General features: G+C 42.5%; 2 protein-coding genes across 3 annotated transcripts; one reads left to right on the forward strand and one right to left on the reverse strand.

The window, feature by feature from the left end:
• Window positions 1–849: 849 nt before the first annotated feature.
• LOC109512546 (protein FAM46C-like) lies at window positions 850–7,241 on the reverse strand. 2 transcript variants are annotated; one of them, XM_019864376.1, is made up of 3 exons: window positions 6,273–7,241; window positions 3,499–3,984; window positions 850–3,435 (listed from the first exon to the last, which is right to left on the reverse strand). In XM_019864376.1, exons 2-3 carry the CDS (start codon window positions 3,976–3,978, stop codon window positions 1,867–1,869), a joined length of 2,049 nt encoding a protein of 682 aa, XP_019719935.1. In that variant the 5' UTR covers window positions 3,979–3,984; window positions 6,273–7,241; the 3' UTR covers window positions 850–1,866. The 2 variants fall into 2 exon arrangements, with proteins under 2 accessions (XP_019719935.1, XP_019719934.1); XM_019864375.1 differs by having other exon boundaries at window positions 850–3,984.
• A 157-nt stretch (window positions 7,242–7,398) lies between these two features.
• Window positions 7,399–10,807, forward strand: chmp1b (charged multivesicular body protein 1B). Its single transcript, XM_019864377.1, has 8 exons — window positions 7,399–7,577; window positions 8,229–8,326; window positions 8,398–8,544; window positions 9,284–9,352; window positions 9,657–9,764; window positions 9,852–9,895; window positions 10,005–10,077; window positions 10,267–10,807. The coding sequence occupies exons 1-8, from the start codon at window positions 7,562–7,564 to the stop codon at window positions 10,309–10,311; spliced, it is 600 nt and encodes a 199-aa protein (XP_019719936.1). The 5' UTR covers window positions 7,399–7,561; the 3' UTR covers window positions 10,312–10,807.
• Window positions 10,808–11,055: the final 248 nt, after the last annotated feature.

Consider the following 11,055-nt stretch of genomic DNA (forward strand, 5'->3'; position numbering starts at 1 on the left):
GTACATTTTTGTACGGAAGGTTTAGCTGGCAAACTTTCTTTTGCTGTTTAATGAACGGTTAGTGAAGTTTGTAATCAGGTGTATTTTATAGTGACTTTAATCAAGTTATTACACCGAAGAATAAAACGTAAATACTGTATGAGAAACAACGTACCGGTATTACCCAGGATGCGTTTAACTGACTAGCCATGTTTGCCAAGGGTCAATGACTGAATGAAACTATAAAGAAATATAATATTTAATACGGACATTTCATTATTATAAATAATAAGTCCAAATAAAGCCTTGTTATGTACTATTATGGGATTCAAATGTTGCATTTCCAAGTATTTCAATCAAGATGATTCAGAAGGATAAAACCAGTTCTCCTTCGACATTCAAAAGACGATCGAACAACGAGCAGGTTTGCAAACGTTCAATGTTTCCATGAGTCCCCACTGAAACTGAAAATTCACACGAAAACCATTGACGCACCATAATTGTTACAATTCTACACATTGATTCACGCCACACGCTTGGAGTAAAACCACATGACGACATTTCACTGAACGGTTACAGGCTGTGTTCGAAATCGCTCCCTATCCAATATGGCCAACACAGTGAAATCGTTATTTTTGTTGTGCTGTTGTATAGCACATTGAAGTACACTTGGGTTGTGTTATTATTAGGTACCGTACTTTTGCATTGAATCATTTAGAAATGTTTGTTTTCACACACTACACTACTGGATTTTAACATTAGTGATTATGGTAATAGAGCCAAGTTTTTTTTTAGGTGGTAATGATCTAGCAATACTTTTCAACCTATATTCAATCAAATGCACTACAAAGACAAGATAATATTTTTTTGCAAAGTGCTAACTGATAAATGTTATGTTTTGGGGTTATTTTGGGGGGCAAATATTCTCTTTTGAATTTAATGCCTGCAACACATTTCAAAAAACCTAGTGGAGGAGCAATGCTCAAAAACACCTGTCTGGGATATTCCACAAGTTATTTGGAAAATTTGAGTATCACGATTGGGTATAACAAATTTAGGAATATGGTCAATAATATCAAAAGAGTCTGAGAATCTGGAGAAATCTCTGCATTTAAGTGGCCAACCATCACTGAATGTCTGTGACTTTCGATCCGTCAGGCGACACTGCATTAAAAACGGGCATCACTGTTTAGTACTAGACTTGCCTGCCAGCAGTCCAGACCTGTCTCCCATTGAAATTGTGTGGCAGATTATGAAGCACAAAACACCACAACGGAGACCCAAGACTCTCGAGAAACTGATGTTGTTTGATCAAGCAAGAATGGTAGAAAATTCCACCTGCAAAGTTTCAAAAATTGGTGTACACAATTCCCAAACACTGATTGGGTGTAGTTACAGGAAAAGAACACAGTGGTCAACACGTTGGGTGTCCCAGCTTTTTTGGAACATGTTGGAGGCATTCAATTCAGAATGAGTCAATATTTCATCAAGTTTGAACATTAAATATCTTGCTTTGGTCATGTATTCACTTGAATAGATTTTGAAAAGGATATGCAAATCATGTATTCTGGGGTTTCGGTTTTACTCAATGTCCCAACTTCATCTGAATTGGAGTTTGGGAATCATCATAATCATTTTCCATACTCGGCTCCTTTGTGCTCTCTGTGTTCATAATCCACTTTGCAATTCTCTCCTTTCCAAATTTCTACCAAGGCTCACATGCTTTGCCTTTGGACTCCACTGAGTCCTGACCAAGGTGGGACGTCAAAGCATTAAAGGACACTGTGCCCGGGGGGGGCGCCTCATGTTTTCAAAACTTGCATCAGTGCCTGTGCTGGCACTTGCTGAAATCTGCCTTCCCGCCTCCCAGTCGGCACAACGCCGTGGCTACACCAGACCGCTTTGCATGTGCACGTGGACCGGGTAGGGGTGGTAGACGAGCGAGGGCTGGGCCTGCGCGATGAAGTAGCTGCCGTAAATGGGCTCGCTCATGTAAGGGGCCGGTTGGTAGAAGCACGTGACGTTGGCGGCGTTGGGGATGGCGTTCTGCTCCCCTAGCACCCTCAGAGCTAGGACGGTGATCATGTTGAGCGTCTGCCTCCTCTCATGGCCCATCAAGCACACGGTGCTCTCGTCGATGACGCGTCGCAGAGTCATCAGGTAGTCGTACTTGCTGCTCTCCTCGCTTCCCGTAAAGTGGCAATGCAGGTGGGCCTCGATCTTGCGCTGCTGCTCCTTCACATCGGGAAAGTCGATGAAGAAGCGGGAGCACATGTACCTCTCCAGAGACTTGATCTCCGTCTCGCTGGCCGGACGGAAGTTCCTCACTAAGAGGTCGCTGTATTTCAGCAGGCCCCCTCCTCGGATCTCCTCGGGGTGGTGGGTGGCAATGAGGCGCTGCCGAAGGTGCTCCATGGCCTGGGTGAAGTCACCATACATGCACTCCGCCTCCACAACCACAGAGGACTCCCATGAGCTTAATTCACAGCTGAGCGGGGGAGTTTCTGCACGGACATCCTGAGTCAATCCTACATTCGCTTCATGCGTGTGGCCGCCGTTGTCACAATCTGGAGGCTTCTTGGAATGTTTGGGCTTCACAGTTGGTTCAGCAACCTGATTAGTTTCAGGTCCAGCCTGGTGTGTGCTAGCTGTACCGAGAACACTTGCTGAACTTCTCTGTGAGGAAGTTGTTCCATGAGCCCCGTCTTGCAAAGGAGGCGTAAACGGTGCGGGTATCTCAATGGGTGCAAACAGCTGAGTGGTCATATCCGACACGTCTGTGAGCAAGGACCATTTTTCGGGACTACAGATCATCTTGCGCGACATTTTTCTTTGTAGTTTTGGCGAGGGGCAGTAGTCTGGTACAACGTCTGGAGACATACTGCAGGTTTTCTTCGCCGGGGGAGGAGAGGAGAACTCATGATGGGGCTCTTGCAGGCCGGGGACAGCAGAGTCCACTTGGACACAATCCTGCACGGAGGATTTCCCGACCCGTGCCGTAATAGAGATACGCGAACGAGAGGCCTCATCTTGAACCTGCAGCTTTAAACATGCACACGCTGGAGGAGATGAAGCCACAACAGATCCCTTCGAAAGCGCTTCCTTGTCATCCCTTAGCTCAAAACCGATGTCCTCTTCTGAGTGTGCGCCTATTTTTGGCTCTTCCTGTTGAGGGTGAAGCTTGAAATCGACATCCTCGGGCGCTAACCCCTCCTGTCCCTCACACTTTTCTGTCTCTGAACGAAGAAGCTCTGCCTCCTCAACAGCTTCACGACGATGCGCTGTCTCTCCACCAGAAGCCATCTTTGAGTCGACCTGAGGGACGCTCGACTGAGCTCGCTTTTCGTTCTCCCCCTCGCTGTCTTTTGAGGCCAACGTCCGGGCATCTGAGGACAACTTCCTCCCTTGTCTCCTGTCATTCTCCCAGTAGGACTCCAGCATGCGGTCCAGGATGATCTGGAAGGAGTCAACGCTAAATTCAAACTGCCTGCGAAGGGCACTGACGAATCTCAGTCCCACTGTTTTGGCTCTGTTGTTGGACAGCGAGATGAGGCTCCACCTGTCGTGCTCGTTGAACACTTTGACCATCTTTTGCACGTAAGCTTCTTTCATGGTGAGGCAGGTGAGCTTGCGTCTGTTCACTCCACATGGGAGGAGGTCTCTCAGGCTGCTCAGCACCACCTCCTTGATCACCTGGAAGTCCTCCTGCCTGGGCAAGTCTACTCCGAAAATAATGTCTAAGTCCCTGACGTCCAGACCATTGTCCCTCACCAGGACGTGGCTGGCTGTGGCTCCGTTGAGGCGTATATCCTTCACCTGGATGTTTCTTTCTACAAGTCGATCCTTCACCACACGAATGATGTCTTTGGCACTCACCTGCAGTGTCGGAAAATTCCCTCGCCCGTGGATGGGAATGACCTCGGTCAGGACTTTATCCAAAGCCTGGAGTTGCTCCAAGGTCAAGTGGTGGAATCGTTTCTCGGTTGGACGCTCCGTCATGCTTGCCTGTAAACAGAGGTGGCCTATTAGAAGTTTTGAATGCCAGAACCTAGTGTTTTGGTTTTTTTTAGGCTGGCACAAGACACATTGACCAAGAATGCAGCTGACGACACTCACTAAGGTCACGGCTGAGCTGGGCCTCTCCCATTTGACTGTGAACGAGAGATGGGTCACCGTGGACTGGTCGCCAGTCAATCACAGCGCACAAATATGCATTCTAAATTGAAGCTAACGCATCTTTCTAGGATGTTGTCGAAAGCTGGAATGCTCTACTAGGTGTGATTGTGAGCGCGAATGGTCGTTTGTCTTTGGCTGGCAACCAATTCAGGGTGTACCCCGCCTTCTGCCCGAAGACAGTTGGGATAGACTCCACCACGTCCGCGACCCTTGCGAGGATAAGCGAATTCGAAAATGGATGGATGTATGTTGTAGGTCACATTAATGGCGGAAAAAGTTTGAAAATAACTTTTCTTTGTTCCATTTTTATGTATCACAAAAACCTGTCATTTGAACAGGGGTGTGTAGACTTTTTATCTCATATCTGTCAATCTACCTATCAAATTTAAAGGAACAGGATATTAATTTAGTGAAAAATCTTCCAAATAATGTAGTATTTACATACAAAATACTATTTACCGCCTTGCTCAAGGGCAGTTCGATACGAGCCGGGAGGCAGAGTATCGCTAACCACTTGTTACCATTTTGCATTTTTTTTCCCAAACTGTTAACCTGCTGTTCCAAAGTTGCTCTGCCTGCCATGACAAGATATACTTTACAGTATATACAGGTACATATGAAAACAAGACAATTTCATCCATCATACATTCGCTCCTTGAAATGATTCAGACGTTTTCCCGGCAAGATGTAGCGTTGAGGTAAAATGGTGAATGTCGTCTGCACTGGCCCTCTATAAGCTCTTCTCCTGTGAAGTGGCGGTGATGAATCTAACCATGTGATGCGGTTTATACACTCGAGGGCATCTGTGCATAATGAGGTGCTTTTATTCGGGTTGTTTTGAGGAGAGAGCATTGCACTGTATTGAGGCTTCATTATTTGTGGGATGACTCATTCACTCGTTCACGCTTCAAGGCCAATGTCAATTTCAGCAATCAACGTCAAAACCATATCAAAAGCTACTAAGACACATTTGTGAGAGTACATAGGGGGTGATTGAGGAGGGGAATGCTGTGAAATTTTGTGAATAATGTGAAATCCCACATTATTGTGTTGCGGTTGTATTATGATGATCTATATTACTTGAATACGAAAGAGATATTTCCATTTTTACTGTCCCTATATACAGTTGCGTTGCCACGCTTGAGTTAAGTGGCACAAATGGAATGGGTGGTGGGGGGATGGGTTGTGTTTACATTACACTAACTGATGCATTTTAATGACAAGGTCAAAGATGATCCTGTCAGTACTATTGTAAACTAAAAATAGAATCTTGATGAAGTAGCAGAAAATATTGCACCGTTTAGCATGTCATTATTGGCCAATGTATACTTAAAAAAAAAAAAACAATCAATTATTTTTTCTGCTGATGTAAATACAATTGCTGTCTATTTTATGAGCACTGTTAGCTGCGTGTTATTTACTTATTTACTTCACACATCTAAATAAAATTAAAACTAATAAAGTGAAATTATGACTAGATTCTAGAAGATTGTTATGTATTGATGTGTTTTGCACTGGCCCAAGTAAACACAATTGCTGTCTATTTTATGAGCACTGTTCGCTGCGTGTTATTTACTTATTTACTTCACACATCTAAATAAAATTAAAACTAATAAAGTGAAATTATGACTAGATTCTAGAAGATTGTTATGTATTGATGTGTTTTGCACTGGCCCAAGTCATGTGACGCACTTGGATAGTCTCGATGATTTTGTGGCCAAACAGCACATTTAAATGGTCAGCATCAGTGTCTTATATGAATATGAATATTCTTTAAGGGGTGTCGTGAAATTTAAGGGTTTAAATCATCTGTCCCCCACTTCCACTTGGCTTTTTTTTTTTTTTAAGTACATGAACACTATGAGTCATACAGCTGTTCAATGAAAACGCTGCATTCACTGGTACAAATACACAACAAATAGTCCATCATAGATTAAAGGAAAGTGCAACTATACGGTATGAATACAGAAAATTATGCGCAACTTTATTTTGAAGTATGACTTTTTATATTTATTTCACTAATGTCAAATTAGAAATGACTTGAAAGTCCTCTATTTTTTGAGTAAATAGGTTGATAGGATATTATGGAGAAACATGAGTGAGTAAAAGAAACTTACCTTTTTTCTTGTTTGTTTGTTTTTGTTTGTTTTGTGTTGTTTTTTTCTCCTGACGAATTAAAATTGAACGCACAGTCACAGAAAGGCAAAACAACAACAAAAGTCTCGAGGATATATCCAAAAAGGTTTATCAGACCTCTTTAAAAAGAGGTTAAAACGCTGGCACCACGCACAGTTATCCCCTCCTCAGTACAGCAGCACTGTTTCCATGGCAATCTGGCGTCACGAACATTTACGGCAAATCACGACGCTCGTTCTTGCAACTTGGAGCCCACTCAAAGTGTCCGAGCAGAAGTGTTGTATGTTATGGGATCAGTTGAGAGTATGTTAAGGATGTTGGGGGGCGAGTTGGACTGCTTGAAGCACAGCGACCATTAGTGACGCTACTCCGCCGGCGTGCCACTGCACTGCTGCCCGAGCTGTTGCGGGGTGAAACATCGCATCGGAGGGGACCGAGTGAGTCATCCACTCTCCCCCACCGCCATCCACGCAACGTAAATCTTTTATCATCGTTCAAGGGCTAGCCCCGCCCACCTCACAGTCCGGTCCAATTACAACGATAGTTTTGCGTAACCAACGTCATGAGCGGAACGTCTCGACTCACGGGAAACAGTTGCGTTGTTATTTTTGCGGTTATGTATATCTTTTTTGTGTGTGTAAATATTTCATTCACAGTTTTGATTGGGAGGGTTGGCCTCCGGAGTTGGTCCGTTGCTAGGATACGTGAGCGCGTCCAAGTTGAATGTGTCATGTCTGACCCAAAACCACTGGTGTCAAACTCAAGGCTCTGGGGTAACTAAAAATACAATAATAAATACTGTACACTATGTCTACTTCATGTTCATTCGTGAATAGAATTGGTCTTCTTTGGCAGAAAATCTTTCCTGTTATTTACATCCCACACAGACGGTTATTATCAGCATTTTACCTCGTTTAAAACAGTTGTTACATCTCCAAGCAGCAAAAACATAATAATAAAAATAAAAAGTAGAACGAGGCATCTCCAACTAGTGTTCAACTTTTCCACATCCAATATGGCAGCAACTTCGACGCACAAAGCTCAGGAAGGCGGGGTCTAGCCTCTTTGTTACGCCAAACTAGGCAACACCACATGACGGTGACGTCAGTCATATTTTGATAAGACACCAGGAAGTGCGGAAGGCGACGACTAAAAGGAGACCGAAACCAGAAAAGACCAACGGATTTACTGACAAATCCGGCTTTATTTTGCATTTTTTTGAAGGCGCTTCTTTGGGAAACAACTTTGTGACCGTCAAAGCAACCGCAGAATGCCAAGCATGGATAGTATCCTTCGAAAAGACAGTTTGAGTAAGAGAACTGTTGGAATGCCATTGCGAAGGTCCGGGCGCCGAACATAACAAGATATTTTTGGACGATACGGGTTTTGTTTACATGTTAGAAATATTGCTAAACCGTCATATACTTGCTGGATTAAAAAGTAAAGCTTCAATTATGCAGTCTACCGTAAACGCCGGTTTGAACTGTTCTTCGGCCTTAGAAAAGATATGTTGCTATTGGTCGGATTATTATTGAAACGCCCACCAAATGGAATCGTGTTTTTATTATTATGATTGTATTTATATATTTTACAGTAATCGAAATGTGGTCGAATGATCGTGTAGATATGACAGCCTCATTCAACAACTCTATTGAACCAACTTAATTGATAGTAGACATAAAAGATAAAATACTACAGTATCTGAATTACCTATATCTGTCACTAGCAACTGAGGCCTCAAATGGTTCGTGAGTTGTTGGATTGTTTAGTTTGAATGGTTTCTGATAGATCAGTTTCCAGTTTTGCTCTGTCTGTTACGTAAGGACTTGAATGTTTCTACTGTACTGTTTTGTTGACAGCTCTGAGTCACGCTCAGCAGTTGTCATTCAAAAGTATCTGCCACGGTTTCTTGTATTTCCATTAACCTCATATCCTAGAGCATCTTTTCAATTTAAAGTTTGCCGCCAAAGAACTTCAAAGAAACTCCAAGAAATGCGACAAAGAAGAGAAATTGGAGAAGGCAAAAGTCAAGAAAGTATGTGACCTAAATACTGGTTATGAGACTCTGCTGTAGACAGTTGATACCGTTTGTGCGTTTGTCTTAAGGCCATCCAGAAGGGAAACATGGATGTGGCGAGGATCCATGCAGAGAACGCCATCAGACAGAAGAACCAGTCTGTGACCTACTTGAGGATGAGTGCTCGGGTGGATGCAGTGGCTGCAAGGGTCCAAACTGCTGTCACAATGAACCAGGTACTTTGAATGTACACTATACAGTGAGCCCTGCCAAATATTGAAAGCCTGAGAATAATTTCCTCTCCCTAAAAGGAGTTTGTGATTATGAATAGGTGCCACAAGATGGCGGCAATGCACTTAAGACAGAAAGGATCATAAAGCATCAACACCATACACATAGGATGAATTTGAGTTTATTAAAGCGAATGGTATAATCCGTATTGTGGAAGCTTTTATGGGTCAAACTTATGAAAAGTATATTTCAGGGGACACAAACCACCTTCATATGAGACTCATCATTTGGTAGCACAACCTGATGTGGACATACAGATGTGCACTAGCACTTTACACAAACTGTATTAAGTTTTATGCCAATTGAGTTAGTCATTAAACTCATATTTTGGGATCAAATTAATTATATTGTAATACTAGCAGATAGTTTTGGGCACTCGTCATAATCTTCTTCATTTCAGCTCCCCTTATTACAGTAAAATGTTATCACATTTCATCTACAAATTACGTTTTCAAACCTATTCTCATGATAACGATGCATAAAAATTGCACATTAGGTATCAAAACCGAACCCATTTGTTGTGTGGAGTCAGCATTAGCTTGTAGATGCAGTGAGTGATTTTTGTTTTGCGTGTGCGTGCATATGTGTGTATGCGATTGAGATGTACTCTCTGTATTGTACTTTTATGAACAGAAAATGTGGTCTGTATGTGTTGCACTTTAGTAACCATGTACTTCTTCTCAGGTCACAAAATCTATGGCTGGAGTGGTGAAAGGCATGGATGTTACTCTGAAGTCGATGAATCTGGAGAAGGTAGCCTTTTTCATAAATATGCAGAAGAATAAAATGGCCATCTAAACAAAAGATTTTGGGTGCCGTTTGATTTTCGATTATTGTGGTTTTCGATTGCAGTGGAGGTGAACTAAACTGTGGCATCCTAAAGGCTGTTTCTAGTATCATGATTATGTCACTTCATGAGACAGACATATAAAGCTTTGTGAGAAAAATGTAGCTTTTGTGGGTGCACATTACGTAATCTAAAATTGATTATGAAAGGCTCTTGGGCTGTGCTCGATGATGTTGTGGACAAATCATTCCATCGCTTTTTGCCTTGCAGATCTCAGGTCTCATGGATAAATTTGAGCGCCAGTTTGAGACGCTGGATGTTCAGACAGCGCAGATGGAAGACACAATGAGTAGCTCGACAACACTGACCACTCCACAGGTACACGACACAATTACAGATTTCATTCTACACGGTGCACTTTATTTGCAACATATGCACTCACGCGGTCCTTGATGTGTGTTTCAGTCCCAAGTGGATTCATTGTTACACGAGATGGCAGATGAAGCAGGGTAATGTATTTTAGGAAAGAATTGAACTTGCGTAAAATTAGTGCGCAAGTTAGTTTTTATTTGAGGAGGATTGAAGGCTGCTTATTTGAGTTTGATGCACTTTGTTTAGGTTGGACTTGAACCTGGAGCTCCCTCAGGGACAGACGGGATCGGTGGGCGCCAGCGTGGCCTCAGCAGAACAGGTGAAGTGGCTTTTTGAATAATTTCCCATCAAGCACTTACACTCAATAGCAGGAAGAAATATTCGGGAAATTCTGAAAAAGACTAATACTACAAGAATTAAGTCCTTGGGAAGAGGCGAGGGGGTGTTATCCTATTGTTGTCCTAACCTGTCCAAATCAATGATTGTCTTTGCTTGTTGTCGTTTAAAGGATGAGCTGTCCCAAAGGCTGGCCAGACTCCGAGATCAAATGTAAAGGCTAAGTGCAGCGGAGCGACCACAGAGACCTGTCCATATACATTATATGAATATTACTTTCACATCATATCCGTTTCTCCTCTTTACATTAGTGAATTTCTCTGTGGAGCATAACCCTTGTGGATTTTGTGTTTATAACAATTGACAGACATTTGAAATGTTGGATTCCAACAGGAATGCTGGTTGTAGGAGATGTTCATATGTAATGTTATTGTAAAACACAAACACGGAAGAATTTGCGAACAAGTAAATGGCGTGGTATTTCTTTTTACCATATATAAAAGCCAATACCATAGAATTGCAGTGAAGAAGCATTGGTGCGGGAAAGTCTTTTATTCTTCAAACTGTATGACCGGTTATTCTTGTCCTACTGTGTGAGAGACATTACGTATCCTTTCCTGATGACAAGGCCTTGTGTGGTAATCTACTGATCGTTTGGTTCCAGGTTACAGTTTGCAGATTACACACAATAAACTTTTATAATAATACTTGTATCTAGTTGGTCTTCACAATAAATTATTCAACTCCGTGCCAATGTGAAACTATTTCCTATACCGTTTTTTTTTTTTAATAGCACTTATTCTCATTAGGGTTGAACGTTAGCTGGAGCATTTCCAAGCTAATTTTTGGTGAGAATTGATAGACAACTGTGGCACTTGGTCACCGTGCATCACAGGTTTTTGTTTTGTCAGTTCTCAGTCCCATAGCCTCGTGGTTCTGAAATATGTTAAAAAACAATTCA

This window comes from Hippocampus comes, unplaced genomic scaffold (assembly GCF_001891065.2).
Source record: "Hippocampus comes isolate QL1 unplaced genomic scaffold, H_comes_QL1_v1.1 scaffold57, whole genome shotgun sequence".
NCBI lineage: Eukaryota > Metazoa > Chordata > Actinopteri > Syngnathiformes > Syngnathidae > Hippocampus > Hippocampus comes.